This window comes from Chiroxiphia lanceolata, chromosome 28 (genome assembly GCF_009829145.1).
Source record: "Chiroxiphia lanceolata isolate bChiLan1 chromosome 28, bChiLan1.pri, whole genome shotgun sequence".
NCBI lineage: Eukaryota > Metazoa > Chordata > Aves > Passeriformes > Pipridae > Chiroxiphia > Chiroxiphia lanceolata.
Genome location: NC_045664.1, coordinates 828,348 through 856,165, shown reverse-complemented (window position 1 = coordinate 856,165; position 27,818 = coordinate 828,348). Strand labels below are relative to the sequence as shown.

The window sequence follows — 27,818 nt, the reverse complement described above, 5'->3', positions numbered from 1 at the left end:
CTGTAAGTAATCTGGTGTCTGCAAACTCCTGGTGGGGAAAGAACAACAAGGAATTGTTTTACTTGCTTAGAAACTAAAGGGCTTCCAAGTCTTCATTCTGAGGTCAGAAACTATCTCCCCTTTAAAATGATCTCCAAGAGCAATAATTTCCCAAAACATGGCTACTAGAGCTATTGCTTTATTGAGTGAAACACTCCTGGGAATCCCCAAAGCTTCATCCTTATCTCCTTTAATCTTTTCCAAAAATCAGAACATTGAGAATGGGCACCACAGTGACAACTCAAACCACTCTGACACCAACCCAAAGGAGGGCTCTAAGGCCTGGAAAACGGTCTGGGACTTCAAGACTGTAAGTAGCTGCCATTATGGCTCCAAAAAAATGTCAATAGACAGAAGGTTTCTGAAAAACACCGAAGCTTCAACAAAACTTCACCAGATTTTAGGGGAGATTCTTAAAAACGTACTCCTGCAGCCATGGGACTGGTTCTGCTGTACTGTGAGTGCACTGAGCTTTCCAGCAGCAAATTCCTTCACCTGCCTCAAGCAGGAGAACAAATCACACACGTGACATTACTGGAAGAAGCAACAGCCTCCATGACACATTTACCGAAACAATATAATTGAAAGGACCAATATTTTTCTTTCCCTATGACTGTTTGCACTCTACAAAGTCTTTGTTTTAACCAGTGCCTCTCTCTAGCAATCCACTTCTCCTTCTCTGTTTGCAACAAAAAGGGGTTTTCTGTTTAATTTTAACAGGGCTACGTTGCAACTAAAGTGTTTTCAAAGAACACCTGCATCATTGCTTCAACGAACAGGAGGTTTTGGCTTGGCAAACGGTTTCCTACACCACCTCAAGGAGACACGGTAGGATGGTGGATGAAAGTGGTGTGAAAGCCAATTGACTGACTGTGAAAAGCCAATCAATTGCCTGTTCCTACACGCAAAGGAGAAAAGGCCCCAAGAGCTGAAGAGAACTTTATTGGCTTTATAGTTGAATCTCTCTCAAAGTCCTTGCAAAAGTTGCATTGCCCATGAATAACCTCCATTCCTGTCCAGCCTGGCCTTGAACACTTCCAAGGATGGGGCAGCCACAGCTTCTCTGTTTGAGGCTGTGGCTGTAGCCAGGGCTCACCACCCTCACAGGGAAGAATTCCTTCCCAATATCCCATCTAACCTGCCCTCTGGCAGTGGGAAGTCGTTCCCCCTTGTTCTGGCACTCCAGGCACTTGTAAATAGTCTTGTGGGTTCCCTTCAGGTCCTGGAAAGCCACAATTAGGTGCTGGAGCCTTCTCTTGTCTAGGCTGATCAATCCCAACTGTCTCAGCCTTTCCCCACAGCAGAGCTGCTCCATCCCTCTGATCATTTTGTGGCCTCTTCTGGACAGAACCACGCCCCTCGTGCTACCCACGCTGTGGGACCAGCCCAGGGCACGGGAGGGTTCAGGGCTGGGAGTGCACATCGATGGGGCAGGTCCAGCCTCTCACCCACCAGCACCCCCAAAGTCCTTCTCCCCAGGGCTGCTCTCCATCCCTTCATCCCCAGGCTCTGAGCTCTGTTCTTGGTTTTTTTAAATGCTGTTTTCTGGGTTTGTTTCTTTGATGCTCAGGGATCTCAGCCTCACCCACTGCCACCCAGAGAGAATCGCTTCATCATCTCGAGGAACAGACTTCAGAGCTTGAGTCCTTATGGAAAACGCATCCAAGCTTTGTGCAGAGGAATTCCCTCTTACCTGGCTTACCCAGCTCCTGGTGAGTCTGCTGCTGACAGCCTTTGTGTTCCAAAATAAAGGCAGGTTAACAAGACTACAAAAATGATTCAAGCATAGGTGAGCAAGTCAATTATTGAAATCCTGTGGTATTCTATGACTTTTTATACATCAGTGAATACGTACATAAGGAAATGCAGTAGGTCTGTCACTCTTCTGCATACAACCTGGAGACCAACTGTTTTCAAGAAGGTTCTGGGCTCTAGCTCTTGACATAAGTCTGGATTTTTTTAGTTGAAACTAGTTGGAAGCATTTCAACTAATTTCTTATTTTCTCAGTGCAAATCTAATCACTTTTTCCTTTTCTTTCAGGATCAAACTTCTTAAGAGGATCAAACTTCTCAGGATCAAACTTCTTAGAACGACATGTTTCATGATTGAATGTCAGAATTAATGAACTGCCTGTTTATTACTGTGATTTTTCCTGACAAAGTTTGAGGAAGAAAATTCATAGAACTGTGTACCCATAAGAAAGATTTTTCTCCTTGATATTCTTCTCTTGATCATACTTTAGTCATTTATCTGTCTCTCTTCTGCTCTGTGTGGAGGCTGTTGGGTCTCAGTAAAATTTATCATCAACCTACCTTGGTCTATGCTGTGTTTTTACTAACTCTTTAAATTAAATATGAAGTAATTCCAAACACAAGTAGATAAATGAATGTTCTTGCAAAATCTCAATTTTGGCATTTAAACCTCATCCTGTACAATTTCCCAGGCAGATTTCACATGCTGCCTTGAGCAATTATTCATCACTACTAGAAGCAAATGGTAAAATAAGCAGTGTCGTGCAATATGGCCAGTTGCAAATAGACAGATACACTATTACTCTCTGATCAACCCAGAAATCAAGGAGTAAATGACAGAATTAAAAAATGTATTAAATGCAGTCTGGAATTGAAAAACAGAAATTATTTAAGAATGTTTCATAAAGGTTTAACACAGGAAGCAAAGAAGCATCCCCTAACCAACTAAAGTTGGACATTTGAAAGAGTCAAATTAGGCCAAAAGTAAGGCAAAAAGGCTGGGCAGAGTTTCTTCATCTAAAACATCAGTAACTCAGTCTGTGTGGGACACAGCAGATCTTCACCTTCCCTCCTTGCTCAGGGGCCCTTTCCTTGGCCTTTAATGGGAGTTACTCCAAGAGACACTTTACCCACTCAGGAACAGCCCAGAGCTTCTCTAAAGAAAGGACACAGCAGCGTGGTCTGTTCAGGAAAAGGCTTTTGGGGTCTCTAGGGGTCAACTGACATTAAAACCAAAGTAAAACTGTACCCAAGAATATTTTAGCACTTCCAAGGAAAAGCTGTGGGGTTGCAGTATTTAAACAGAAGTTCCTGCCTGCCTTGCCTGGGGTTTCTGGAGAGACCCTCCTCTCCTTTTCCAGCTCTACACTGCATTTTCCCTGAGATCACACAGGCACAGCCCTCTTCCCTTATCCTATTGTGAGTCAATGGGAACGTTTCTCTGGGGGCTTTTGAGCCCCTGGAGACCATGGGCCAGACTGTCACGGATTTCAAGAGCCCCGAGGCAGCCGGGGTCTGACCTGAGCGGGGTCTGACCTGAGCAGGGTCTGTGGTGCAGCATCTCATGCCAAGAGCCTGGCAGCCTCGCGGGCAAACAGGGATACCCACAGCCAGGCTGCAACCAGAGCCTCCCTGCTCTCCGTGCAGGGAATTGCAGGGCACAGGTGCTTCTGGATGGGACAGTGCCTTCTACAACAGGATCTCACTTAAAGCCAGAATTCCAACAGGAGAGCACAACTTGGCAGCTGGGCGCCACTGTTCACAAAACTGTTCTACTTTCATGCACTTATGGGGAAAAATATATAATAACAGCTGTAAATTAGTAAAGCTGGAAAGGCATAAATGTGCCAGGGCTGCTCTGCCAAGTCCACTGAGGCACGGATGTCCCAGCCCCACCGCTGTATTTTAGTGGGTGCTATGGTTACCTGATAACACACAGTACATTTTGGAAGGTGCAAGGAGTTTTACTCATTCTGTCTAATGCAAATCTTTTTATGTCCATGTTTAAACCCCAGGATATCTCCGGTCTTAAGTTTAAAGTGAATTTTCAAAAGTAATTAGTACATGTCAGAAAAATACTATAAACTTATTTAATTTTTCACTGCAAATGGATTCCTATCTGATAATTATGGGACTCCAGCAGGTCAAAATGTGCAAAAGTACAGTCCCCATGTTTATCAAGTAGTTACAGCAGGAAATAATTTTCAGTGACAAGTGACAGGGAAACAAATGACAAAATAATTTTATTGCAACACTCAACCCTTCCACCGTGAATTCAGAAAACATATATAAGGTGGGAGGTTCACATCACTCTTTCTACCTGCAGGAGCATCAGCTCTGCAGTCAGGATGAAGCTCCCTGTGAGTATACAAGCTTTTCTTCCTTATAAACTAAACCTTTCATTCAATCCCATTGCCTTTCTCTCAGAAATACCTCTGCCTGCCCAGAGCACAGAGGTTTCTCTGGGGACATTTTACTCCTTCAGACTGAGCAACTCAGCACTTATTAGCTGGAAGGTAAGGAGTTTTCCCACAGCTTGGCTCTCCATTATGCAGAAAACACGAAGCCTTGTCCGTGTCCATTTTTGTCAATGCCTTTGCAAAACTGGAGCACTGCATTAATGGATCAACCACTTCCCTGTAATGGCAGAGCAGAAGAAATGGAAAAACTTTCTCCTCACTCTTGTAAAATACCTGTGTGTGCCTGTTCAGGTCGCAGAAGCAACTTGAGATTCAGTTCTTGAAACAGCAGCTGTGAAACGAGTCCAGTTTGCAGCACTCTGAGGCAAAGCAAGGGTGACTCACTTTAGGGCACTCTTGCAATCCCAGGATGAAAGCAAAAGAGGATCCAAGGAGGACACTTAAACAGCAGATTAGGAAAAGGGCACAGAGATTCTCATGACCACATTCACCAGCCAGACCTGCAGTTACACTTTTGTATTTGATTTTCATTTCAGATTTTGACTGCAGTCCTTCTTGGACTCGTCCTGACTCCAGCCCTTGGTGAAAATGTGAGTACAGTGACCAATTCCCACCTGCACAGCTGCTGTTTCTATATCCCTTGCTTTGGGAGATCTCCTTCATTCTTTCATCACTCCCTGGGTGAATAGAAATTGAAATCTCCTCTCAGAGATGAAACTCTAAAGGCACCACACGGCAGTTGTAAGATGCAGCAATGATTCAGGGAAGGCAGGCAAAGAATTCTTACGGCTACTGCCCAACTTTGTCACATACTTGAGCCTTTGTCCTTGGGAAAACCCTCAGCTGACTGCTGCCACTCCCTGCGGGAAGCAATTATGCTAATCCACCATGGATTTCTCTAAAGCTTTGGGGAGGTCACTGCAAAATTACGCAATATAAAAGTCCATACTTTAATTTACTAGTATCGGCAGATAAAAGGAAAACAGGAAATCATCTTCGATGGAAACACCCAAATCTCCATCACTGGCATTGCACAAACAGTGAAGATCAATAGTCAAAAGCGTGTGGCAGTTATCCAGCAAACGGGCAAAGATTTATCATGGAAAACCATCTGGAACTACAACACGGTGAGTGGCAGGGAGCGCGCTTTGCCGGGCACTGTGCGAGGAGGCTGCCTCCCGCTGCAGCTGGCCAAGGCACGGGGCTTCTTGCTTTCTTCTGAACCTTTTCAGTCCACCCTTTGGGGTAGAAACCATCCGCATGCCTCACTGGTTCAATCCAGACTTTCTCCCAGGCTTAACAGTTGCAAAACTGAACGACCAGTGCTCAATAACTTTCTCTTTCCAGGGCGTCATTGCAACCAAAGTCCTGCAACAGAACGCCTGCTACATTTCCGTCATGAACAGAACCGAGATGCCCAGTTTTGACAATCTGGCCACACTGGCCAGACAGAGCAGGGTAAGAGTGCAAAGGAACAGTAGTTTCTTACCCTTGGAGTCCATTGGGCCGTTTCTTAACTGTGCTTTTTGCTGCTGGAGAGGAGCAGCTTGTCCCACGTGGCAGGACTGTCTTGCCCTCCACAGCACTGCGGCTTGGCAATTTACCCTAGGGATGGTTTGTCCAAAGAAAAGGGGGGTGGGGGGGCCCTCATTCCCTCTGACAACTGCGCTTTCTCTGAGGAAGCTGAGCTCTGCAACTTCCTGAGAAACCCCTTCTCTCAGGAATCCTATAAGGGCACCAATTCTTTGGGCATGGCAATCCTTCCAAGGCCTTCAGAGGTCCTACAATACCACCCTGCATTTGTCAGCTCAGACCTTTGCCTTGCAGCTGTCGTTGTCCAGACTCTCTTTTCCTTTGGGGTGGGAGAGAGCGTCTCCGTGGTGCCCAGCCTTTCCCCCACACCAGTGGCATGAGCCACAACTGCAGGCCCGTGGCCGTAGCTGAGGAAGGAGCTAGAGAGCAGCGGGGAAGCCGAGGTCATAGGAGGAAAGTCATGCGTCCCGGGGCTTGGTGCAGGTGACAAAGGCCCCCAGTAGGAGACCAGAGGGGAAGTTCATGCAGGTGACAAAGGCCCCCAGTAGGAGACCAGAGGGGAAGTTCATGGGAAACAAAGCACTCTGGAGCTCTTCAGAAAGACCTGTCCCGCTCCAACCCCCACACTTCTCAGACAGCTCCTAAGCAGTACTTGCAAAGTGTCCCAGTGGAAAAAGGACCTGCGCACTCTTGTTGCTGCCCTCTTTGTTTCCCTTTGACGTGGCTGCAGGATGAGACTCCTCCTGCCAGGCTTCCAGTCTCAAACCTGAGGAGCTCTGAAGGGCCAGGGCAGCGACTGAGCAAATGATTTGCTCGAACGTCTGGCTTAACACACCGGCTGCGCTCCTCCGCTCCTGCTCCGCGCTTGCCTTGCGCTGCCCCTTCCCCCTAGGTTCCCTGCACCTTGACTGCCTTACAAGGGGCTGCCTTAGGAACTGTCTTCAAGGCACACTACTGCTCCCATGGGCCCCAGGCCATTAAAAGGCACCACTAAAGGCAGGGGGCAGTCACAGCCCAAGCATCGGGTCGTCACTGCAGAACTCGCCATATGCCCGGCATGAAACGCATCACGCCACTGATCTTGCTGAATGCTCTCTTTTGGTGTCTAGAACCAGGTGGGTCTTGGAAGACTTACAAGGAAGCTCACCTTTGTCACCAGTGGATTGGTCAACAACCTCAACTTCTACGGAGCAGACATCACGACCATGTGCAGCGGACTCACCATCTACAGAGCTTATGAAGTTCACGGTGAGTGCAAGCAAATCAATTCTGTCTCTCTCTCACCTGGCACTTTTCTCCCCTTGGGGAATGACTACTGCACCAGTGGTGCTCTTCCAACTCAAGACGGACAGAAAGCAAGAGCGTCAGGTTAGGCAGAAAGCCTTTGGCATCTCTGCAGATCACCACCGCACCAGGCTTGAGTCCCAGCCTGCAGAACTGACCTGCTCCAAACCCTTCCACCTCCCTTCCGTCAAGCTTCACATGGCTTCAGTTTGGGCCCCGACTTTTGGCCCTCCTTGACCTCCTCTACCACGCCCGGGCAAAGACAAAGGCTCGTCCCAAGATCCCCTGTCCTTCCCTTTGGACCTTGCTCAGGAGTTCACCCAGCAAGCCACCAAACACCTGTGTGCTTCACAGTACCAGGTCAAGTGGTTTTCTTCCCTGCTGGTTGTTCCCGGACCAAGGATGGCATTGCCCATGACTTTCAGGACCTGCACTCAGCAGGCTCCTCTCAGAAGCTCCCAACCTGACAGGGCCCAGCAACTGGCACCAGCCTGCCCCTGCAGTGCCCAGCCCCCTGCACTCCCAGCAGCCAGTGGAAGAGTGCCCCGAGGGCTGCACGGCAACAGCCCCAGCGGGGGCAAGAGCCCGTCTCTGGGGCCATTCCTTCCTCAGCCACACAGCCCGTGCTCTTTGGGCACTCCAAAGGAATCTTCCCCTCGCACGTCTCCAACCCTCCTCCTGCAGCAAAGGACTCACAACCTCGCCCGCTCCAGGCAACAACCACCCCCTCTTGGAGAGCGGCAGCCAAGGTCGCAGGCCTCACCTCATGGACTTTGCATTTTTCTTGTCTTGCTTTTCCAGGACTCCAAGTCAACCAGGGACCATGCGTCACTCTCAATGTCCTGAGAGTTGTGGACCTGAAGTACTGCAACAGGAATGGCAGCATTGACCAGGTCTGAAACCCTTACCCTTCTCCAACCAAGGGCGGGGACTGCCCAAAACCAAGCCCCACGTCCTTCTGGCCCAGCATCTCCTCTTTGGAGAGTTTCCTTCTTGGGGACGCAGAGGCTGAAACACAGCAGGCTGAAACACAGAGCTTTCCCTTCAAGACCTTGAGCGTGCATTCCTTCTGGTTACTTCTCTTGCACACCTCACGCTCTAAAGGCACCACACGGCAGCTGTAAGATGCAGCAATGATTCGGGGAAGGCAGGCAAAGAATTCTTACGGCTACTGCCCAACTTTGCCACAGCCTTGATCCCTTGTCCTTGGGAAAATCCTCAGCTCACTGGTGCCACTCCCTGCGGGCAGCACTTCTGTTCTACCAGCGATTTGGGGGCGAGATCACCGACTCCGTTCAAAGGCTAAAGATGTTCTGTCCTTGGTGTTTTAACCTCCCCAGGGTCAGGATCAGGGTCAGGACCAGGGTCAGGATGACAACCAGGAAGTCATCATTGCTGGCCAGTCCCAAATTGTCACCCTCCACAAGCAATGGCGCGTGGCAGTTATCCAGCAAACGACCGTCAGTGGCTCCTGGAAAACCATCTGGAACTACAACACGGTGAGTGGCAGGGAGCGCGCTTTGCCGGGCACTGTGCGAGGAGGCTGCCTCCCGCTGCAGCTGACCAAGGCACGGGGCTTCTTGCTTTCTTCTGAACCTTTTCAGTCCACCCTTTGGGGTAGAAACCATCCGCATGCCTCACTGGTTCAATCCAGACTTTCTCCCAGGCTTAACAGTTGCAAAACTGAACGGCCAGTGCTCAATAACTTTCTCTTTCCAGGGCGTCATTGCAACCAAAGTCCCGCAACAGAACGCCTGCTACATTTCCGTCATGAACAGAACCGAGATGCCCAGCTTTGACAATCTGGCCACACTGGCCAGACAGAGCAGGGTAAGAGTGCAAAGGAGCAGCAGTTTCTTGCCCTTGGAGTCCATTGGGCCATTTCTTAACTGTGCTTTTTGCTGCTGGAGAGGAGCAGCTTGTCCCACGTGGCAGGACTGTCTTGCCCTCCACAGCACTGCGGCTTGGCAATCTGCCCTGGGGATGGTTTGTCCAAAGAAAAGGGGGGTGGGGGGGCCCTCATTCCCTCTGACAACTGCGCTTTGTCTGAGGAAACTGAACTCTGCAGCTTGCTGAGAAACCCTTTCTCTCAGGAACCCTGCAAGGGCACCAATTCTTTGGGCATGGCAATCCTTCCAAGGCCTTCAGAGGCCCTGCAATACCACCCTGCATTTGTCAGCTCAGACCTTTGCCTTGCAGCTGTCGTTGTCCAGACTCTCTTTTCCTTTAGGGTGGGAGAGAGCGTCTCCATGGTGCCCAGCCTTTCCCCCACACCAGTGGCATGAGCCACAACTGCAGGCCTGTGGCCGTAGCTGAGGAAGGAGCTAGAGAGCAGCGGGAAGCCGAGGTCATAGGAGGAAAGACAGGCATCCCGGGGCTTGGTGCAGGTGACAAAGGCCCCCAGTAGGAGACCAGAGTGGAAGTTCATGGGAAACAAAGCACTCTGGAGCCCTTCAGAAAGACCTGTCCCGCTCCAACCCCCACATTTCTCAGACAGCTCCTAAGCAGCACTTGCAAAGAGTCCCAGTGGAAAAAGGACCTGCGCGCTCTTGCTGCTGCCCTCTTTGCTTCCCTTTGACGTGGCTGCAGGCTTCCAGTCTCAAGCCTGAGGAGCTCTGAAGGGCCAGGGCAGCGACTGAGCAAATGATTTGCTCGAACGTCTGGCTTAACAAACCGGCTGCGCTCCTCCGCTCCTGCTCCGCGCTTGCCTTGCGTTGCCCCTTCTCCTTAGGCTCCCTGCACCTTGACTGCCTTACAAAGGGCTGCCTTAGGAACTGTCTTCAAGGCACACTACTGCTCCCATGGGTCCCAGGCCATTAAAAGGCACCACTAAAGGCAGGGGGCAGTCACAGCCCAAGCACCGGCTCGTCACTGCAGAACTCGCCATATGCCCGGCATGAAACGCATCACGCCACTGATCTTGCTGAATGCTCTCTTTTGGTGTCTAGAACCAGGTCAGTCTTGGAAGACTTACAAGGAAGCTCACCTTTGTCACCAGTGGATTGGTCAACAACCTCAACTTCTACGGAGCAGACATCACGACCATGTGCAGCGGACTCACCATCTACAGAGCTTATGAAGTTCACGGTGAGTGCAAGCAAATCAATTCTGTCTCTCTCTCACCTGGCACTTTTCTCCCCTTGGGGAATGACTACTGCACCAGTGCTCCTCTTCCAACTCAAGACGGACAGAAAGCAAGAGCGTCAGGTTAGGCAGAAAGCCTTTGGCATCTCTGCAGATCACCACCGCACCAGGCTTGAGTCCCAGCCTGCAGAACTGACCTGCTCCAAACCCTTCCACCTCCCTTCCGTCAAGCTTCACATGGCTTCAGTTTGGGCCCCGACTTTTGGTCCTCCTTGACCTCCTCTACCACGCCCGGGCAAAGACAAAGGCTCGTCCCAAGATCCCCTGTCCTTCCCTTTGGACCTTGCTCAGGAGTTCACCCAGCAAGCCACCAAACACCTGTGTGCTTCACAGCACCAGGTCAAGTGGTTTTCTTCCCTGCTGGTTGTTCCCGGACCAAGGATGGCATTGCCCATGACTTTCAGGACCTGCACTCAGCAGGCTCCTCTCAGAAGCTCCCAACCTGACAGGGCCCAGCAACTGGCACCAGCCTGCCCCTGCAGTGCCCAGCCCCCTGCACTCCCAGTAGCCAGTGGAAGAGTGCCCCGAGGGCTGCACGGCAACAGCCCCAGCGGGGGCAAGAGCCCGTCTCTGGGGCCGTTCCTTCCTCAGCCACACAGCCCGTGCTCTTTGGGCACTCCAAAGGAATCTTCCCCTCGCACGTCTCCAACCCTCCTCCTGCAGCAAAGGACTCACAACCTCGCCCGCTCCAGGCAACAACCACCCCCTCTTGGAGAGCGGCAGCCAAGGTCGCAGGCCTCACCTCATGGACTTTGCATTTTTCTTGTCTTGCTTTTCCAGGACTCCAAGTCAACCAGGGACCATGCGTCACTCTCAATGTCCTGAGAGTTGTGGACCTGAAGTACTGCAACAGGAATGGCAGCATTGACCAGGTCTGAAACCCTTACCCTTCTCCAACCAAGGGCGGGGACTGCCCAAAACCAAGCCCCACGTCCTTCTGGCCCAGCATCTCCTCTTTGGAGAGTTTCCTTCTTGGGGACGCAGAGGCTGAAACACAGCAGGCTGAAACACAGAGCTTTCCCTTCAAGACCTTGAGCGTGCATTCCTTCTGGTTACTTCTCTTGCACACCTCACGCTCTAAAGGCACCACACGGCAGCTGTAAGATGCAGCAATGATTCGGGGAAGGCAGGCAAAGAATTCTTACGGCTACCGCCCAACTTTGCCACAGCCTTGATCCCTTGTCCTTGGGAAAATCCTCAGCTCACTGGTGCCACTCCCTGCGGGCAGCACTTCTGTTCTACCAGCGATTTGGGGGCGAGATCACCGACTCCGTTCAAAGGCTAAAGATGTTCTGTCCTTGGTGTTTTAACCTCCCCAGGGTCAGGATCAGGGTCAGGACCAGGGTCAGGATGACAACCAGGAAGTCATCATTGCTGGCCAGTCCCAAATTGTCACCCTCCACAAGCAATGGCGCGTGGCAGTTATCCAGCAAACGACCGTCAGTGGCTCCTGGAAAACCATCTGGAACTACAACACGGTGAGTGGCAGGGAGCGCGCTTTGCCGGGCACTGTGCGAGGAGGCTGCCTCCCGCTGCAGCTGACCAAGGCACGGGGCTTCTTGCTTTCTTCTGAACCTTTTCAGTCCACCCTTTGGGGTAGAAACCATCCGCATGCCTCACTGGTTCAATCCAGACTTTCTCCCAGGCTTAACAGTTGCAAAACTGAACGGCCAGTGCTCAATAACTTTCTCTTTCCAGGGCGTCATTGCAACCAAAGTCCCGCAACAGAACGCCTGCTACATTTCCGTCATGAACAGAACCGAGATGCCCAGCTTTGACAATCTGGCCACACTGGCCAGACAGAGCAGGGTAAGAGTGCAAAGGAGCAGCAGTTTCTTGCCCTTGGAGTCCATTGGGCCATTTCTTAACTGTGCTTTTTGCTGCTGGAGAGGAGCAGCTTGTCCCACGTGGCAGGACTGTCTTGCCCTCCACAGCACTGCGGCTTGGCAATCTGCCCTGGGGATGGTTTGTCCAAAGAAAAGGGGGGTGGGGGGGCCCTCATTCCCTCTGACAACTGCGCTTTGTCTGAGGAAACTGAACTCTGCAGCTTGCTGAGAAACCCTTTCTCTCAAGAACCCTGCAAGGGCACCAATTCTTTGGGCATGGCAATCCTTCCAAGGCCTTCAGAGGCCCTGCAATACCACCCTGCATTTGTCAGCTCAGACCTTTGCCTTGCAGCTGTCGTTGTCCAGACTCTCTTTTCCTTTAGGGTGGGAGAGAGCGTCTCCATGGTGCCCAGCCTTTCCCCCACACCAGTGGCATGAGCCACAACTGCAGGCCCGTGGCCGTAGCTGAGGAAGGAGCTAGAGAGCAGCGGGAAGCCGAGGTCATAGGAGGAAAGACAGGCATCCCGGGGCTTGGTGCAGGTGACAAAGGCCCCCAGTAGGAGACCAGAGTGGAAGTTCATGGGAAACAAAGCACTCTGGAGCCCTTCAGAAAGACCTGTCCCGCTCCAACCCCCACATTTCTCAGACAGCTCCTAAGCAGCACTTGCAAAGAGTCCCAGTGGAAAAAGGACCTGCGCGCTCTTGCTGCTGCCCTCTTTGCTTCCCTTTGACGTGGCTGCAGGCTTCCAGTCTCAAACCTGAGGAGCTCTGAAGGGCCAGGGCAGCGACTGAGCAAATGATTTGCTCGAACGTCTGGCTTAACAAACCGGCTGCGCTCCTCCGCTCCTGCTCCGCGCTTGCCTTGCGTTGCCCCTTCTCCTTAGGCTCCCTGCACCTTGACTGCCTTACAAAGGGCTGCCTTAGGAACTGTCTTCAAGGCACACTACTGCTCCCATGGGTCCCAGGCCATTAAAAGGCACCACTAAAGGCAGGGGGCAGTCACAGCCCAAGCACCGGCTCGTCACTGCAGAACTCGCCATATGCCCGGCATGAAACGCATCACGCCACTGATCTTGCTGAATGCTCTCTTTTGGTGTCTAGAACCAGGTCAGTCTTGGAAGACTTACAAGGAAGCTCACCTTTGTCACCAGTGGATTGGTCAACAACCTCAACTTCTACGGAGCAGACATCACGACCATGTGCAGCGGACTCACCATCTACAGAGCTTATGAAGTTCACGGTGAGTGCAAGCAAATCAATTCTGTCTCTCTCTCACCTGGCACTTTTCTCCCCTTGGGGAATGACTACTGCACCAGTGCTCCTCTTCCAACTCAAGACGGACAGAAAGCAAGAGCGTCAGGTTAGGCAGAAAGCCTTTGGCATCTCTGCAGATCACCACCGCACCAGGCTTGAGTCCCAGCCTGCAGAACTGACCTGCTCCAAACCCTTCCACCTCCCTTCCGTCAAGCTTCACATGGCTTCAGTTTGGGCCCCGACTTTTGGCCCTCCTTGACCTCCTCTACCACGCCCGGGCAAAGACAAAGGCTCGTCCCAAGATCCCCTGTCCTTCCCTTTGGACCTTGCTCAGGAGTTCACCCAGCAAGCCACCAAACACCTGTGTGCTTCACAGCACCAGGTCAAGTGGTTTTCTTCCCTGCTGGTTGTTCCCGGACCAAGGATGGCATTGCCCATGACTTTCAGGACCTGCACTCAGCAGGCTCCTCTCAGAAGCTCCCAACCTGACAGGGCCCAGCAACTGGCACCAGCCTGCCCCTGCAGTGCCCAGCCCCCTGCACTCCCAGTAGCCAGTGGAAGAGTGCCCCGAGGGCTGCACGGCAACAGCCCCAGCGGGGGCAAGAGCCCGTCTCTGGGGCCGTTCCTTCCTCAGCCACACAGCCCGTGCTCTTTGGGCACTCCAAAGGAATCTTCCCCTCGCACGTCTCCAACCCTCCTCCTGCAGCAAAGGACTCACAACCTCGCCCGCTCCAGGCAACAACCACCCCCTCTTGGAGAGCGGCAGCCAAGGTCGCAGGCCTCACCTCATGGACTTTGCATTTTTCTTGTCTTGCTTTTCCAGGACTCCAAGTCAACCAGGGACCATGCGTCACTCTCAATGTCCTGAGAGTTGTGGACCTGAAGTACTGCAACAGGAATGGCAGCATTGACCAGGTCTGAAACCCTTACCCTTCTCCAACCAAGGGCGGGGACTGCCCAAAACCAAGCCCCACGTCCTTCTGGCCCAGCATCTCCTCTTTGGAGAGTTTCCTTCTTGGGGACGCAGAGGCTGAAACACAGCAGGCTGAAACACAGAGCTTTCCCTTCAAGACCTTGAGCGTGCATTCCTTCTGGTTACTTCTCTTGCACACCTCACGCTCTAAAGGCACCACACGGCAGCTGTAAGATGCAGCAATGATTCGGGGAAGGCAGGCAAAGAATTCTTACGGCTACTGCCCAACTTTGCCACAGCCTTGATCCCTTGTCCTTGGGAAAATCCTCAGCTCACTGGTGCCACTCCCTGCGGGCAGCACTTCTGTTCTACCAGCGATTTGGGGGCGAGATCACCGACTCCGTTCAAAGGCTAAAGATGTTCTGTCCTTGGTGTTTTAACCTCCCCAGGGTCAGGATCAGGGTCAGGATCAGGGTCAGGATGACAACCAGGAAGTCATCATTGCTGGCCAGTCCCAAATTGTCACCCTCCACAAGCAATGGCGCGTGGCAGTTATCCAGCAAACGACCGTCAGTGGCTCCTGGAAAACCATCTGGAACTACAACACGGTGAGTGGCAGGGAGCGCGCTTTGCCGGGCACTGTGCGAGGAGGCTGCCTCCCGCTGCAGCTGACCAAGGCACGGGGCTTCTTGCTTTCTTCTGAACCTTTTCAGTCCACCCTTTGGGGTAGAAACCATCCGCATGCCTCACTGGTTCAATCCAGACTTTCTCCCAGGCTTAACAGTTGCAAAACTGAACGGCCAGTGCTCAATAACTTTCTCTTTCCAGGGCGTCATTGCAACCAAAGTCCCGCAACAGAACGCCTGCTACATTTCCGTCATGAACAGAACCGAGATGCCCAGCTTTGACAATCTGGCCACACTGGCCAGACAGAGCAGGGTAAGAGTGCAAAGGAGCAGCAGTTTCTTGCCCTTGGAGTCCATTGGGCCATTTCTTAACTGTGCTTTTTGCTGCTGGAGAGGAGCAGCTTGTCCCACGTGGCAGGACTGTCTTGCCCTCCACAGCACTGCGGCTTGGCAATCTGCCCTGGGGATGGTTTGTCCAAAGAAAAGGGGGGTGGGGGGGCCCTCATTCCCTCTGACAACTGCGCTTTGTCTGAGGAAACTGAACTCTGCAGCTTGCTGAGAAACCCTTTCTCTCAGGAACCCTGCAAGGGCACCAATTCTTTGGGCATGGCAATCCTTCCAAGGCCTTCAGAGGCCCTGCAATACCACCCTGCATTTGTCAGCTCAGACCTTTGCCTTGCAGCTGTCGTTGTCCAGACTCTCTTTTCCTTTAGGGTGGGAGAGAGCGTCTCCACGGTGCCCAGCCTTTCCCCCACACCAGTGGCATGAGCCACAACTGCAGGCCTGTGGCCGTAGCTGAGGAAGGAGCTAGAGAGCAGCGGGAAGCCGAGGTCATAGGAGGAAAGACAGGCATCCCGGGGCTTGGTGCAGGTGACAAAGGCCCCCAGTAGGAGACCAGAGTGGAAGTTCATGGGAAACAAAGCACTCTGGAGCCCTTCAGAAAGACCTGTCCCGCTCCAACCCCCACATTTCTCAGACAGCTCCTAAGCAGCACTTGCAAAGAGTCCCAGTGGAAAAAGGACCTGCGCGCTCTTGCTGCTGCCCTCTTTGCTTCCCTTTGACGTGGCTGCAGGCTTCCAGTCTCAAGCCTGAGGAGCTCTGAAGGGCCAGGGCAGCGACTGAGCAAATGATTTGCTCGAACGTCTGGCTTAACAAACCGGCTGCGCTCCTCCGCTCCTGCTCCGCGCTTGCCTTGCGTTGCCCCTTCTCCTTAGGCTCCCTGCACCTTGACTGCCTTACAAAGGGCTGCCTTAGGAACTGTCTTCAAGGCACACTACTGCTCCCATGGGTCCCAGGCCATTAAAAGGCACCACTAAAGGCAGGGGGCAGTCACAGCCCAAGCACCGGCTCGTCACTGCAGAACTCGCCATATGCCCGGCATGAAACGCATCACGCCACTGATCTTGCTGAATGCTCTCTTTTGGTGTCTAGAACCAGGTCAGTCTTGGAAGACTTACAAGGAAGCTCACCTTTGTCACCAGTGGATTGGTCAACAACCTCAACTTCTACGGAGCAGACATCACGACCATGTGCAGCGGACTCACCATCTACAGAGCTTATGAAGTTCACGGTGAGTGCAAGCAAATCAATTCTGTCTCTCTCTCACCTGGCACTTTTCTCCCCTTGGGGAATGACTACTGCACCAGTGGTGCTCTTCCAACTCAAGACGGACAGAAAGCAAGAGCGTCAGGTTAGGCAGAAAGCCTTTGGCATCTCTGCAGATCACCACCGCACCAGGCTTGAGTCCCAGCCTGCAGAACTGACCTGCTCCAAACCCTTCCACCTCCCTTCCGTCAAGCTTCACATGGCTTCAGTTTGGGCCCCGACTTTTGGTCCTCCTTGACCTCCTCTACCACGCCCGGGCAAAGACAAAGGCTCGTCCAAGATCCCCTGTCCTTCCCTTTGGACCTTGCTCAGGAGTTCACCCAGCAAGCCACCAAACACCTGTGTGCTTCACAGCACCAGGTCAAGTGGTTTTCTTCCCTGCTGGTTGTTCCCGGACCAAGGATGGCATTGCCCATGACTTTCAGGACCTGCACTCAGCAGGCTCCTCTCAGAAGCTCCCAACCTGACAGGGCCCAGCAACTGGCACCAGCCTGCCCCTGCAGTGCCCAGCCCCCTGCACTCCCAGTAGCCAGTGGAAGAGTGCCCCGAGGGCTGCACGGCAACAGCCCCAGCGGGGGCAAGAGCCCGTCTCTGGGGCCGTTCCTTCCTCAGCCACACAGCCCGTGCTCTTTGGGCACTCCAAAGGAATCTTCCCCTCGCACGTCTCCAACCCTCCTCCTGCAGCAAAGGACTCACAACCTCGCCCGCTCCAGGCAACAACCACCCCCTCTTGGAGAGCGGCAGCCAAGGTCGCAGGCCTCACCTCATGGACTTTGCATTTTTCTTGTCTTGCTTTTCCAGGACTCCAAGTCAACCAGGGACCATGCGTCACTCTCAATGTCCTGAGAGTTGTGGACCTGAAGTACTGCAACAGGAATGGCAGCATTGACCAGGTCTGAAACCCTTACCCTTCTCCAACCAAGGGCGGGGACTGCCCAAAACCAAGCCCCACGTCCTTCTGGCCCAGCATCTCCTCTTTGGAGAGTTTCCTTCTTGGGGACGCAGAGGCTGAAACACAGCAGGCTGAAACACAGAGCTTTCCCTTCAAGACCTTGAGCGTGCATTCCTTCTGGTTACTTCTCTTGCACACCTCACGCTCTAAAGGCACCACACGGCAGCTGTAAGATGCAGCAATGATTCGGGGAAGGCAGGCAAAGAATTCTTACGGCTACCGCCCAACTTTGCCACAGCCTTGATCCCTTGTCCTTGGGAAAATCCTCAGCTCACTGGTGCCACTCCCTGCGGGCAGCACTTCTGTTCTACCAGCGATTTGGGGGCGAGATCACCGACTCCGTTCAAAGGCTAAAGATGTTCTGTCCTTGGTGTTTTAACCTCCCCAGGGTCAGGATCAGGGTCAGGACCAGGGTCAGGATGACAACCAGGAAGTCATCATTGCTGGCCAGTCCCAAATTGTCACCCTCCACAAGCAATGGCGCGTGGCAGTTATCCAGCAAACGACCGTCAGTGGCTCCTGGAAAACCATCTGGAACTACAACACGGTGAGTGGCAGGGAGCGCGCTTTGCCGGGCACTGTGCGAGGAGGCTGCCTCCCGCTGCAGCTGACCAAGGCACGGGGCTTCTTGCTTTCTTCTGAACCTTTTCAGTCCACCCTTTGGGGTAGAAACCATCCGCATGCCTCACTGGTTCAATCCAGACTTTCTCCCAGGCTTAACAGTTGCAAAACTGAACGGCCAGTGCTCAATAACTTTCTCTTTCCAGGGCGTCATTGCAACCAAAGTCCCGCAACAGAACGCCTGCTACATTTCCGTCATGAACAGAACCGAGATGCCCAGCTTTGACAATCTGGCCACACTGGCCAGACAGAGCAGGGTAAGAGTGCAAAGGAGCAGCAGTTTCTTGCCCTTGGAGTCCATTGGGCCATTTCTTAACTGTGCTTTTTGCTGCTGGAGAGGAGCAGCTTGTCCCACGTGGCAGGACTGTCTTGCCCTCCACAGCACTGCGGCTTGGCAATCTGCCCTAGGGATGGTTTGTCCAAAGAAAAGGGGGGTGGGGGGGCCCTCATTCCCTCTGACAACTGCGCTTTGTCTGAGGAAACTGAACTCTGCAGCTTGCTGAGAAACCCTTTCTCTCAGGAACCCTGCAAGGGCACCAATTCTTTGGGCATGGCAATCCTTCCAAGGCCTTCAGAGGCCCTGCAATACCACCCTGCATTTGTCAGCTCAGACCTTTGCCTTGCAGCTGTCGTTGTCCAGACTCTCTTTTCCTTTAGGGTGGGAGAGAGCGTCTCCATGGTGCCCAGCCTTTCCCCCACACCAGTGGCATGAGCCACAACTGCAGGCCCGTGGCCGTAGCTGAGGAAGGAGCTAGAGAGCAGCGGGAAGCCGAGGTCATAGGAGGAAAGACAGGCATCCCGGGGCTTGGTGCAGGTGACAAAGGCCCCCAGTAGGAGACCAGAGTGGAAGTTCATGGGAAACAAAGCACTCTGGAGCCCTTCAGAAAGACCTGTCCCGCTCCAACCCCCACATTTCTCAGACAGCTCCTAAGCAGCACTTGCAAAGAGTCCCAGTGGAAAAAGGACCTGCGCGCTCTTGCTGCTGCCCTCTTTGCTTCCCTTTGACGTGGCTGCAGGCTTCCAGTCTCAAACCTGAGGAGCTCTGAAGGGCCAGGGCAGCGACTGAGCAAATGATTTGCTCGAACGTCTGGCTTAACACACCGGCTGCGCTCCTCCGCTCCTGCTCCGCGCTTGCCTTGCGCTGCCCCTTCCCCCTAGGCTCCCTGCACCTTGACTGCCTTACAAGGGGCTGCCTTAGGAACTGTCTTCAAGGCACACTACTGCTCCCATGGGCCCCAGGCCATTAAAAGGCACCACTAAAGGCAGGGGGCAGTCACAGCCCAAGCATCGGGTCGTCACTGCAGAACTCGCCATATGCCCGGCATGAAACGCATCACGCCACTGATCTTGCTGAATGCTCTCTTTTGGTGTCTAGAACCAGGTCAGTCTTGGAAGACTTACAAGGAAGCTCACCTTTGTCACCAGTGGATTGGTCAACAACCTCAACTTCTACGGAGCAGACATCATGACCATGTGCAGCGGACTCACCATCTACAGAGCTTATGAAGTTCACGGTGAGTGCAAGCAAATCAATTCTGTCTCTCTCTCACCTGGCACTTTTCTCCCCTTGGGGAATGACTACTGCACCAGTGCTCCTCTTCCAACTCAAGACGGACAGAAAGCAAGAGCGTCAGGTTAGGCAGAAAGCCTTTGGCATCTCTGCAGATCACCACCGCACCAGGCTTGAGTCCCAGCCTGCAGAACTGACCTGCTCCAAACCCTTCCACCTCCCTTCCGTCAAGCTTCACATGGCTTCAGTTTGGGCCCCGACTTTTGGTCCTCCTTGACCTCCTCTACCACGCCCGGGCAAAGACAAAGGCTCGTCCCAAGATCCCCTGTCCTTCCCTTTGGACCTTGCTCAGGAGTTCACCCAGCAAGCCACCAAACACCTGTGTGCTTCACAGCACCAGGTCAAGTGGTTTTCTTCCCTGCTGGTTGTTCCCGGACCAAGGATGGCATTGCCCATGACTTTCAGGACCTGCACTCAGCAGGCTCCTCTCAGAAGCTCCCAACCTGACAGGGCCCAGTAACTGGCACCAGCCTGCCCCTGCAGTGCCCAGCCCCCTGCACTCCCAGCAGCCAGTGGAAGAGTGCCCCGAGGGCTGCACGGCAACAGCCCCAGCGGGGGCAAGAGCCCGTCTCTGGGGCCGTTCCTTCCTCAGCCACACAGCCCGTGCTCTTTGGGCACTCCAAAGGAATCTTCCCCTCGCACGTCTCCAACCCTCCTCCTGCAGCAAAGGACTCACAACCTCGCCCGCTCCAGGCAACAACCACCCCCTCTTGGAGAGCGGCAGCCAAGGTCGCAGGCCTCACCTCATGGACTTTGCCTTTTTCTTGTCTTGCTTTTCCAGGACTCCAAGTCAACCAGGGACCATGCGTCACTCTCAATGTCCTGAGAGTTGTGGACCTGAAGTACTGCAACAGCAATGGCAACATTGACCAGGTCTGAAACCCTTACCCTTCTCCAACCAAGGGCGGGGACTGCCCAAAACCAAGCCCCACGTCCTTCTGGCCCAGCATCTCCTCTTTGGAGAGTTTCCTTCTTGGGGACGCAGAGGCTGAAACACAGCAGGCTGAAACACAGAGCTTTCCCTTCAAGACCTTGAGCGTGCATTCCTTCTGGTTACTTCTCTTGCACACCTCACGCTCTAAAGGCACCACACGGCAGCTGTAAGATGCAGCAATGATTCGGGGAAGGCAGGCAAAGAATTCTTACGGCTACCGCCCAACTTTGCCACAGCCTTGATCCCTTGTTCTTGGGAAAATCCTCAGCTCACTGCTGCCACTCCCTGCGGGCAGCACTTCTGTTCTACCAGCGATTTGGGGGCGAGATCACTGACTCCGTTCAAAGGCTAAAGATGTTCTGTCCTTGGTGTTTTAACCTCCCCAGGGTCAGGATCAGGGTCAGGATCAGGGTCAGGATGACAACCAGGAAGTCATCATTGCTGGCCAGTCCCAAATTGTCACCCTCCACAAGCAATGGCGCGTGGCAGTTATCCAGCAAACGACCGTCAGTGGCTCCTGGAAAACCATCTGGAACTACAACACGGTGAGTGGCAGGGAGCGCGCTTTGCCGGGCACTGTGCGAGGAGGCTGCCTCCCGCTGCAGCTGACCAAGGCACGGGGCTTCTTGCTTTCTTCTGAACCTTTTCAGTCCACCCTTTGGGGTAGAAACCATCCGCATGCCTCACTGGTTCAATCCAGACTTTCTCCCAGGCTTAACAGTTGCAAAACTGAACGGCCAGTGCTCAATAACTTTCTCTTTCCAGGGCGTCATTGCAACCAAAGTCCCGCAACAGAACGCCTGCTACATTTCCGTCATGAACAGAACCGAGATGCCCAGCTTTGACAATCTGGCCACACTGGCCAGACAGAGCAGGGTAAGAGTGCAAAGGAGCAGCAGTTTCTTGCCCTTGGAGTCCATTGGGCCGTTTCTTAACTGTGCTTTTTGCTGCTGGAGAGGAGCAGCTTGTCCCACGTGGCAGGACTGTCTTGCCCTCCACAGCACTGCGGCTTGGCAATTTGCCCTAGGGATGGTTTGTCCAAAGAAAAGGGGGGTGGGGGGGCCCTCATTCCCTCTGCCAACTGCGCTTTCTCTGAGGAAACTGAACTCTGCAGCTTGCTGAGAAACCCTTTCTCTCAAGAACCCTGCAAGGGCACCAATTCTTTGGGCATGGCAATCCTTCCAAGGCCTTCAGAGGCCCTGCAATACCACCCTGCATTTGTCAGCTCAGACCTTTGCCTTGCAGCTGTCGTTGTCCAGACTCTCTTTTCCTTTGGGGTGGGAGAGAGCGTCTCCGTGGTGCCCAGCCTTTCCCCCACACCAGTGGCATGAGCCACAACTGCAGGCCCGTGGCCGTAGCTGAGGAAGGAGCTAGAGAGCAGCGGGAAGCCGAGGTCATAGGAGGAAAGACAGGCATCCCGGGGCTTGGTGCAGGTGACAAAGGCCCCCAGTAGGAGACCAGAGTGGAAGTTCATGGGAAACAAAGCACTCTGGAGCCCTTCAGAAAGACCTGTCCCGCTCCAACCCCCACACTTCTCAGACAGCTCCTAAGCAGCACTTGCAAAGAGTCCCAGTGGAAAAAGGACCTGCGCGCTCTTGCTGCTGCCCTCTTTGCTTCCCTTTGACGTGGCTGCAGGCTTCCAGTCTCAAGCCTGAGGAGCTCTGAAGGGCCAGGGCAGCGACTGAGCAAATGATTTGCTCGAACGTCTGGCTTAACAAACCGGCTGCGCTCCTCCGCTCCTGCTCCGCGCTTGCCTTGCGTTGCCCCTTTTCCTTAGGCTCCCTGCACCTTGACTGCCTTACAAAGGGCTGCCTTAGGAACTGTCTTCAAGGCACACTACTGCTCCCATGGGCCCCAGGCCATTAAAAGGCACCACTAAAGGCAGGGGGCAGTCACAGCCCAAGCACCGGCTCGTCACTGCAGAACTCGCCATATGCCCGGCATGAAACGCATCACGCCACTGATCTTGCTGAATGCTCTCTTTTGGTGTCTAGAACCAGGTCAGTCTTGGAAGACTTACAAGGAAGCTCACCTTTGTCACCAGTGGATTGGTCAACAACCTCAACTTCTACGGAGCAGACATCACGACCATGTGCAGCGGACTCACCATCTACAGAGCTTATGAAGTTCACGGTGAGTGCAAGCAAATCAATTCTGTCTCTCTCTCACCTGGCACTTTTCTCCCCTTGGGGAATGACTACTGCACCAGTGGTGCTCTTCCAACTCAAGACGGACAGAAAGCAAGAGCGTCAGGTTAGGCAGAAAGCCTTTGGCATCTCTGCAGATCACCACCGCACCAGGCTTGAGTCCCAGCCTGCAGAACTGACCTGCTCCAAACCCTTCCACCTCCCTTCCGTCAAGCTTCATGGGGCTTCAGTTTGGGCCCCGACTTTTGGTCCTCCTTGACCTCCTCTACCACGCCCGGGCAAAGACAAAGGCTCGTCCCAAGATCCCCTGTCCTTCCCTTTGGACCTTGCTCAGGAGTTCACCCAGCAAGCCACCAAACACCTGTGTGCTTCACAGCACCAGGTCAAGTGGTTTTCTTCCCTGCTGGTTGTTCCCGGACCAAGGATGGCATTGCCCATGACTTTCAGGACCTGCACTCAGCAGGCTCCTCTCAGAAGCTCCCAACCTGACAGGCCCAGCAACTGGCACCAGCCTGCCCCTGCAGTGCCCAGCCCCCTGCACTCCCAGTAGCCAGTGGAAGAGTGCCCCGAGGGCTGCACGGCAACAGCCCCAGCGGGGGCAAGAGCCCGTCTCTGGGGCCGTTCCTTCCTCAGCCACACAGCCCGTGCTCTTTGGGCACTCCAAAGGAATCTTCCCCTCGCACGTCTCCAACCCTCCTCCTGCAGCAAAGGACTCACAACCTCGCCCGCTCCAGGCAACAACCACCCCCTCTTGGAGAGCGGCAGCCAAGGTCGCAGGCCTCACCTCATGGACTTTGCATTTTTCTTGTCTTGCTTTTCCAGGACTCCAAGTCAACCAGGGACCATGCGTCACTCTCAATGTCCTGAGAGTTGTGGACCTGAAGTACTGCAACAGGAATGGCAACATTGACCAGGTCTGAAACCCTTACCCTTCTCCAAACCAAGGGCGGGGACTGCCCAAAACCAAGCCCCACGTCCTTCTGGCCCAGCATCTCCTCTTTGGAGAGTTTCCTTCTTGGGGACGCAGAGGCTGAAACACAGCAGGCTGAAACACAGAGCTTTCCCTTCAAGACCTTGAGCGTGCATTCCTTCTGGTTACTTCTCTTGCACACCTCACGCTCTAAAGGCACCACATGGCAGCTGTAAGATGCAGCAATGATTCGGGGAAGGCAGGCAAAGAATTCTTACGGCTACTGCCCAACTTTGCCACAGCCTTGATCCCTTGTTCTTGGGAAAATCCTCAGCTCACTGCTGCCACTCCCTGCGGGCAGCACTTCTGTTCTACCAGCGATTTGGGGGCGAGATCACCGACTCCGTTCAAAGGCTAAAGATGTTCTGTCCTTGGTGTTTTAACCTCCCCAGGGTCAGGATCAGGGTCAGGATCAGGGTCAGGATGACAACCAGGAAGTCATCATTGCTGGCCAGTCCCAAATTGTCACCCTCCACAAGCAATGGCGCGTGGCAGTTATCCAGCAAACGACCGTCAAGTGGCTCCTGGAAAACCATCTGGAACTAAACACGGTGAGTGGCAGGGAGCGCGCTTTGCCGGGCACTGTGCGAGGAGGCTGCCTCCCGCTGCAGCTGACCAAGGCACGGGGCTTCTTGCTTTCTTCTGAACCTTTTCAGTCCACCCTTTGGGGTAGAAACCATCCGCATGCCTCACTGGTTCAATCCAGACTTTCTCCCAGGCTTAACAGTTGCAAACTGAACGGCCAGTGCTCAATAACTTTCTCTTTCCAGGGCGTCATTGCAACCAAAGTCCCGCAACAGAACGCCTGCTACATTTCCGTCATGAACAGAACCGAGATGCCCAGCTTTGACAATCTGGCCACACTGGCCAGACAGAGCAGGGTAAGAGTGCAAAGGAGCAGCAGTTTCTTGCCCTTGGAGTCCATTGGGTCCGTTTCTTAACTGTGCTTTTTGCTGCTGGAGAGGAGCAGCTTGTCCCACGTGGCAGGACTGTCTTGCCCTCCACAGCACTGCGGCTTGGCAATTTGCCCCTAGGGATGGTTTGTCCAAAGAAAAGGGGGGTGGGGGGGCCCTCATTCCCTCTGCCAACTGCGCTTCTCTGAGGAAACTGAACTCTGCAGCTTGCTGAGAAACCCTTTCTCTCAAGAACCCTGCAAGGGCACCAATTCTTGGGCATGGCAATCCTTCCAAGGCCTTCAGAGGCCCTGCAATACCACCCTGCATTTGTCAGCTCAGACCTTTGCCTTGCAGCTGTCGTTGTCCAGACTCTCTTTCCTTTGGGGTGGGAGAGAGCGTCTCCGTGGTGCCCAGCCTTTCCCCCGCACCAGTGGCATGAGCCACAACTGCAGGCCCGTGGCCGTAGCTGAGGAAGGAGCTAGAGAGCAGCGGGAAGCCGAGGTCATAGGAGGAAAGACAGGCATCCCGGGGCTTGGTACAGGTGACAAAGGCCCCCAGTAGGAGACCAGAGTGGAAGTTCATGGGAAACAAAGCACTCTGGAGCCCTTCAGAAAGACCTGTCCCGCTCCAACCCCCACACTTCTCAGACAGCTCCTAAGCAGCACTTGCAAAGAGTCCCAGTGGAAAAAGGACCTGCGTGCTCTTGCTGCTGCCCTCTTTGCTTCCCTTTGACGTGGCTGTAGGCTTCCAGTCTCAAGCCTGAGGAGCTCTGAAGGGCCAGGGCAGCGACTGAGCAAATGATTTGCTCGAACGTCTGGCTTAACACACGGTTGCGCTCCTCCGCTCCTGCTCCGCGCTTGCCTTGCGTTGCCCCTTCTCCTTAGGCTCCCTGCACCTTGACTGCCTTACAAGGGGCTGCCTTAGGAACTGTCTTCGAGGCCACCTACTGCTCCCATGGGCCCCAGGCCATTAAAAGGCACCACTAAAGGCAGGGGGCAGTCACAGCCCAAGCATCCGGCTCGTCACTGCAGAACTCGCCATATGCCCGGCATGAAACGCATCACGCCACTGATCTTGCTGAATGCTCTCTTTTGGTGTCTAGAACCAGGTCAGTCTTGGAAGACTTACAAGGAAGCTCACCTTTGTCACCAGTGGATTGGTCAACAACCTCAACTTCTACGGAGCAGACATCACGACCATGTGCAGCGGACTCACCATCTACAGAGCTTATGAAGTTCACGGTGAGTGCAAGCAAATCAATTCTGTCTCTCTCTCACCTGGCACTTTTCTCCCCTTGGGGAATGACTACTGCACCAGTGCTCCTCTTCCAACTCAAGACGGACAGAAAGCAAGAGCGTCAGGTTAGGCAGAAAGCCTTTGGCATCTCTGCAGATCACCACCGCACCAGGCTTGAGTCCCAGCCTGCAGAACTGACCTGCTCCAAAACCCTTCCACCTCCTTCCGTCAAGCTTCATGGGGCTTCAGTTTGGGCCCCGACTTTTGGCCCTCCTGGACCTCCTCTGCCACGCCCGGGCAAAGACAAAGGCTCGTCCCAAGATCCCCTGTCTTCCCTTTGGACCTTGCTCAGGAGTTCACCCAGCAAGCCACCAAACACATGTGCGCTTCAAAGCACCAGGCCAAGTGGTTTCCTTCCTGTGGTTGTTCCCGGTCAAGGATGGCATTGCCATGGCTTTCAAGGACCTGCACTTGGTAGGCTCCTCTCAGAAGCTCCAGTCTGACGGACCAGCAACTGGCACCAACCGGCCCTGCAGTGCCCCCAGCCCCCTGCACTCCCAGCAGCCAGTGAAGGTGCCCCGAGGGCTGCACGGCAACAGCCCAGCGGGGGCAAGAGCCCGTCTCTGGGGCCATTCCTTCCTCAGCCACACGGGCCCGTGCTCTTTGGCACTCCAAAGGAATCTTCCCCCTCGCACGTCTCCAACCCTCCTCCTGCAGCAAAGGACTCACAACCTCGCCCGCTCCAGGCAACAACCCACCCCCTCTTGGAGAGCGGCAGCAAGGTCGCAGGCCTCACCTCATGGACTTTGCATTTTTCTTGTCTTGCTTTTCCAGGACTCCAAGTCAACCAGGGACCATGCGTCACCCTCAATGTCTGAGAGTTGTGACCTGAAGTACTGCAACAGCAATGGCAACATTGACCAGGTCTGAAAACCCTTACCCTCTCCAACCAAGGGCAGGGGACTGCCCAAAACAAGCCCCACGTCCTTCTGGCCCAGCATCTCCTCTTTGGAGAGTTTCCTTCTGGGGACGCAGAGGCTGAAACACAGCAGGGGGTGACCAGAGCCTTCCCTTCAAGACCTTGAGCGTGCATCCTTCTGGCTACTTCTCTTGCACACCTCACGCTTAAAGGCACCACACCGGCAGCAGCTGTAAGATTGCAGCAACTGCATTCGGGGGGACGGCAGGCAAAGAATTCTTACGGCTACTGCCCAACTTTGCCACACCTTGATCCCTTGTCCTTGGGAAAATCCTCAGCTCACTGCTGTCACTCCCTGCGGGCAGCACTTCTGTTCTACCAGCGATTTGGGGGCGAGATCACTGACTCCGTTCAAAGGCTAAAGATGTTCTGTCCTTGGTGTTTTAACCTCCCAGGGTCAGGATCAGGGTCAGGATCAGGGTCAGGATGACAACCAGGAAGTCATCATTGCTGGCCAGTCCCAAATTGTCACCCTCCACAAGCAATGGCGCGTGGCAGTTATCCAGCAAACGACCGTCAGTGGCTCCTGGAAAACCATCTGGAACTACAACACGGTGAGTGGCAGGGAGCGCGCTTTGCCGGGCACTGTGCGAGGAGGCTGCCTCCCGCTGCAGCTGACCAAGGCACGGGGCTTCTTGCTTTCTTCTGAACCTTTTCAGTCCACCCTTTGGGTAGAAAACCATCCGCATGCCTCACTGGTTCAATCCAGACTTTCTCCCAGGCTTAACAGTTGCAAAACTGAACGGCCAGTGCTCAATAACTTTCTCTTTCCAGGGCGTCATTGCAACCAAAGTCCCGCAACAGAACGCCTGCTACATTTCCGTCATGAACAGAACCGAGATGCCCAGCTTTGACAATCTGGCCACACTGGCCAGACAGAGCAGGGTAAGAGTGCAAAGGAGCAGCAGTTTCTTGCCCTTGGAGTCCATTGGGGTCGTTTCTTAACTGTGCTTTTTGCTGCTGGAGAGGAGCAGTTTGTCCCACGTGGCAGGACTGTCTTGCCCTCCACAGCACTGCGGCTTGGCAATTTGCCCTAGGGATGGTTTGTCCAAAGAAAAGGGGGGTGGGGGGGCCCTCATTCCCTCTACCAACTGCGCTTTGTCTGAGAAACTGAACT

At 53.8% G+C, this 27,818-nt stretch overlaps 4 protein-coding genes across 7 annotated transcripts in view; 3 read left to right on the top strand and 1 right to left on the bottom strand.

The window, feature by feature from the left end:
- The window catches only part of GKN2 (gastrokine 2), a 97,657-nt gene that overhangs the window by 10,159 nt on the left and 59,680 nt on the right, over positions 1-27,818 (bottom strand). The gene's annotated exons all lie outside the window — the stretch shown is intronic.
- LOC116799353 (gastrokine-1-like) lies at positions 158-2,145 on the top strand. The gene is made up of 4 exons (XM_032712422.1): positions 158-349; positions 760-867; positions 1,619-1,751; positions 2,081-2,145. Exons 1-4 carry the CDS (start codon positions 158-160, stop codon positions 2,143-2,145), a joined length of 498 nt encoding a protein of 165 aa, XP_032568313.1.
- On the top strand, positions 3,260-23,540 carry LOC116799352. The gene is made up of 25 exons (XM_032712421.1): positions 3,260-3,304; positions 5,174-5,338; positions 5,559-5,669; positions 6,854-6,992; positions 7,830-7,921; positions 8,369-8,527; positions 8,748-8,858; positions 9,977-10,115; positions 10,953-11,044; positions 11,492-11,650; positions 11,871-11,981; positions 13,100-13,238; positions 14,076-14,167; positions 14,615-14,773; positions 14,994-15,104; positions 16,223-16,361; positions 17,198-17,289; positions 17,737-17,895; positions 18,116-18,226; positions 19,345-19,483; positions 20,321-20,412; positions 20,860-21,018; positions 21,239-21,349; positions 22,468-22,606; positions 23,443-23,540. The coding sequence occupies exons 1-25, from the start codon at positions 3,260-3,262 to the stop codon at positions 23,538-23,540; spliced, it is 3,063 nt and encodes a 1,020-aa protein (XP_032568312.1).
- Positions 26,173-27,818, top strand: part of LOC116799350 — a 2,247-nt gene continuing 601 nt past the window's right edge. The window contains exons 1-4 of the mRNA XM_032712420.1: positions 26,173-26,331; positions 26,557-26,646; positions 27,097-27,255; positions 27,476-27,586. Coding sequence (XP_032568311.1) covers positions 26,173-26,331; positions 26,557-26,646; positions 27,097-27,255; positions 27,476-27,586 — 519 coding nt within the window. The remainder of the gene's footprint in view (positions 26,332-26,556; positions 26,647-27,096; positions 27,256-27,475; positions 27,587-27,818) is intronic.

What these genes read in the sequence shown, in the direction of transcription:
- LOC116799353 (XM_032712422.1), top strand. Translation starts at nt 158, where the DNA reads ATGGCTACTAGAGCTATTGCTTTATTGAGTGAAACACTCCTGGGAATC. An exon ending in CGGTCTGGGACTTCAAGACT is followed by an intron (nt 350 to 759) that starts GTAAGTAGCTGC and finishes TAATTTTAACAG; the next exon opens with GGCTACGTTGCAACTAAAGT. An exon ending in CCTGGCTTACCCAGCTCCTG is followed by an intron (nt 1,752 to 2,080) that starts GTGAGTCTGCTG and finishes CTTTTCTTTCAG; the next exon opens with GATCAAACTTCTTAAGAGGA.
- LOC116799352 (XM_032712421.1), top strand. Translation starts at nt 3,260, where the DNA reads ATGGGCCAGACTGTCACGGATTTCAAGAGCCCCGAGGCAGCCGGG. An exon ending in CCATCTGGAACTACAACACG is followed by an intron (nt 17,896 to 18,115) that starts GTGAGTGGCAGG and finishes TTCTCTTTCCAG; the next exon opens with GGCGTCATTGCAACCAAAGT. An exon ending in CAGAGCTTATGAAGTTCACG is followed by an intron (nt 19,484 to 20,320) that starts GTGAGTGCAAGC and finishes TTGCTTTTCCAG; the next exon opens with GACTCCAAGTCAACCAGGGA.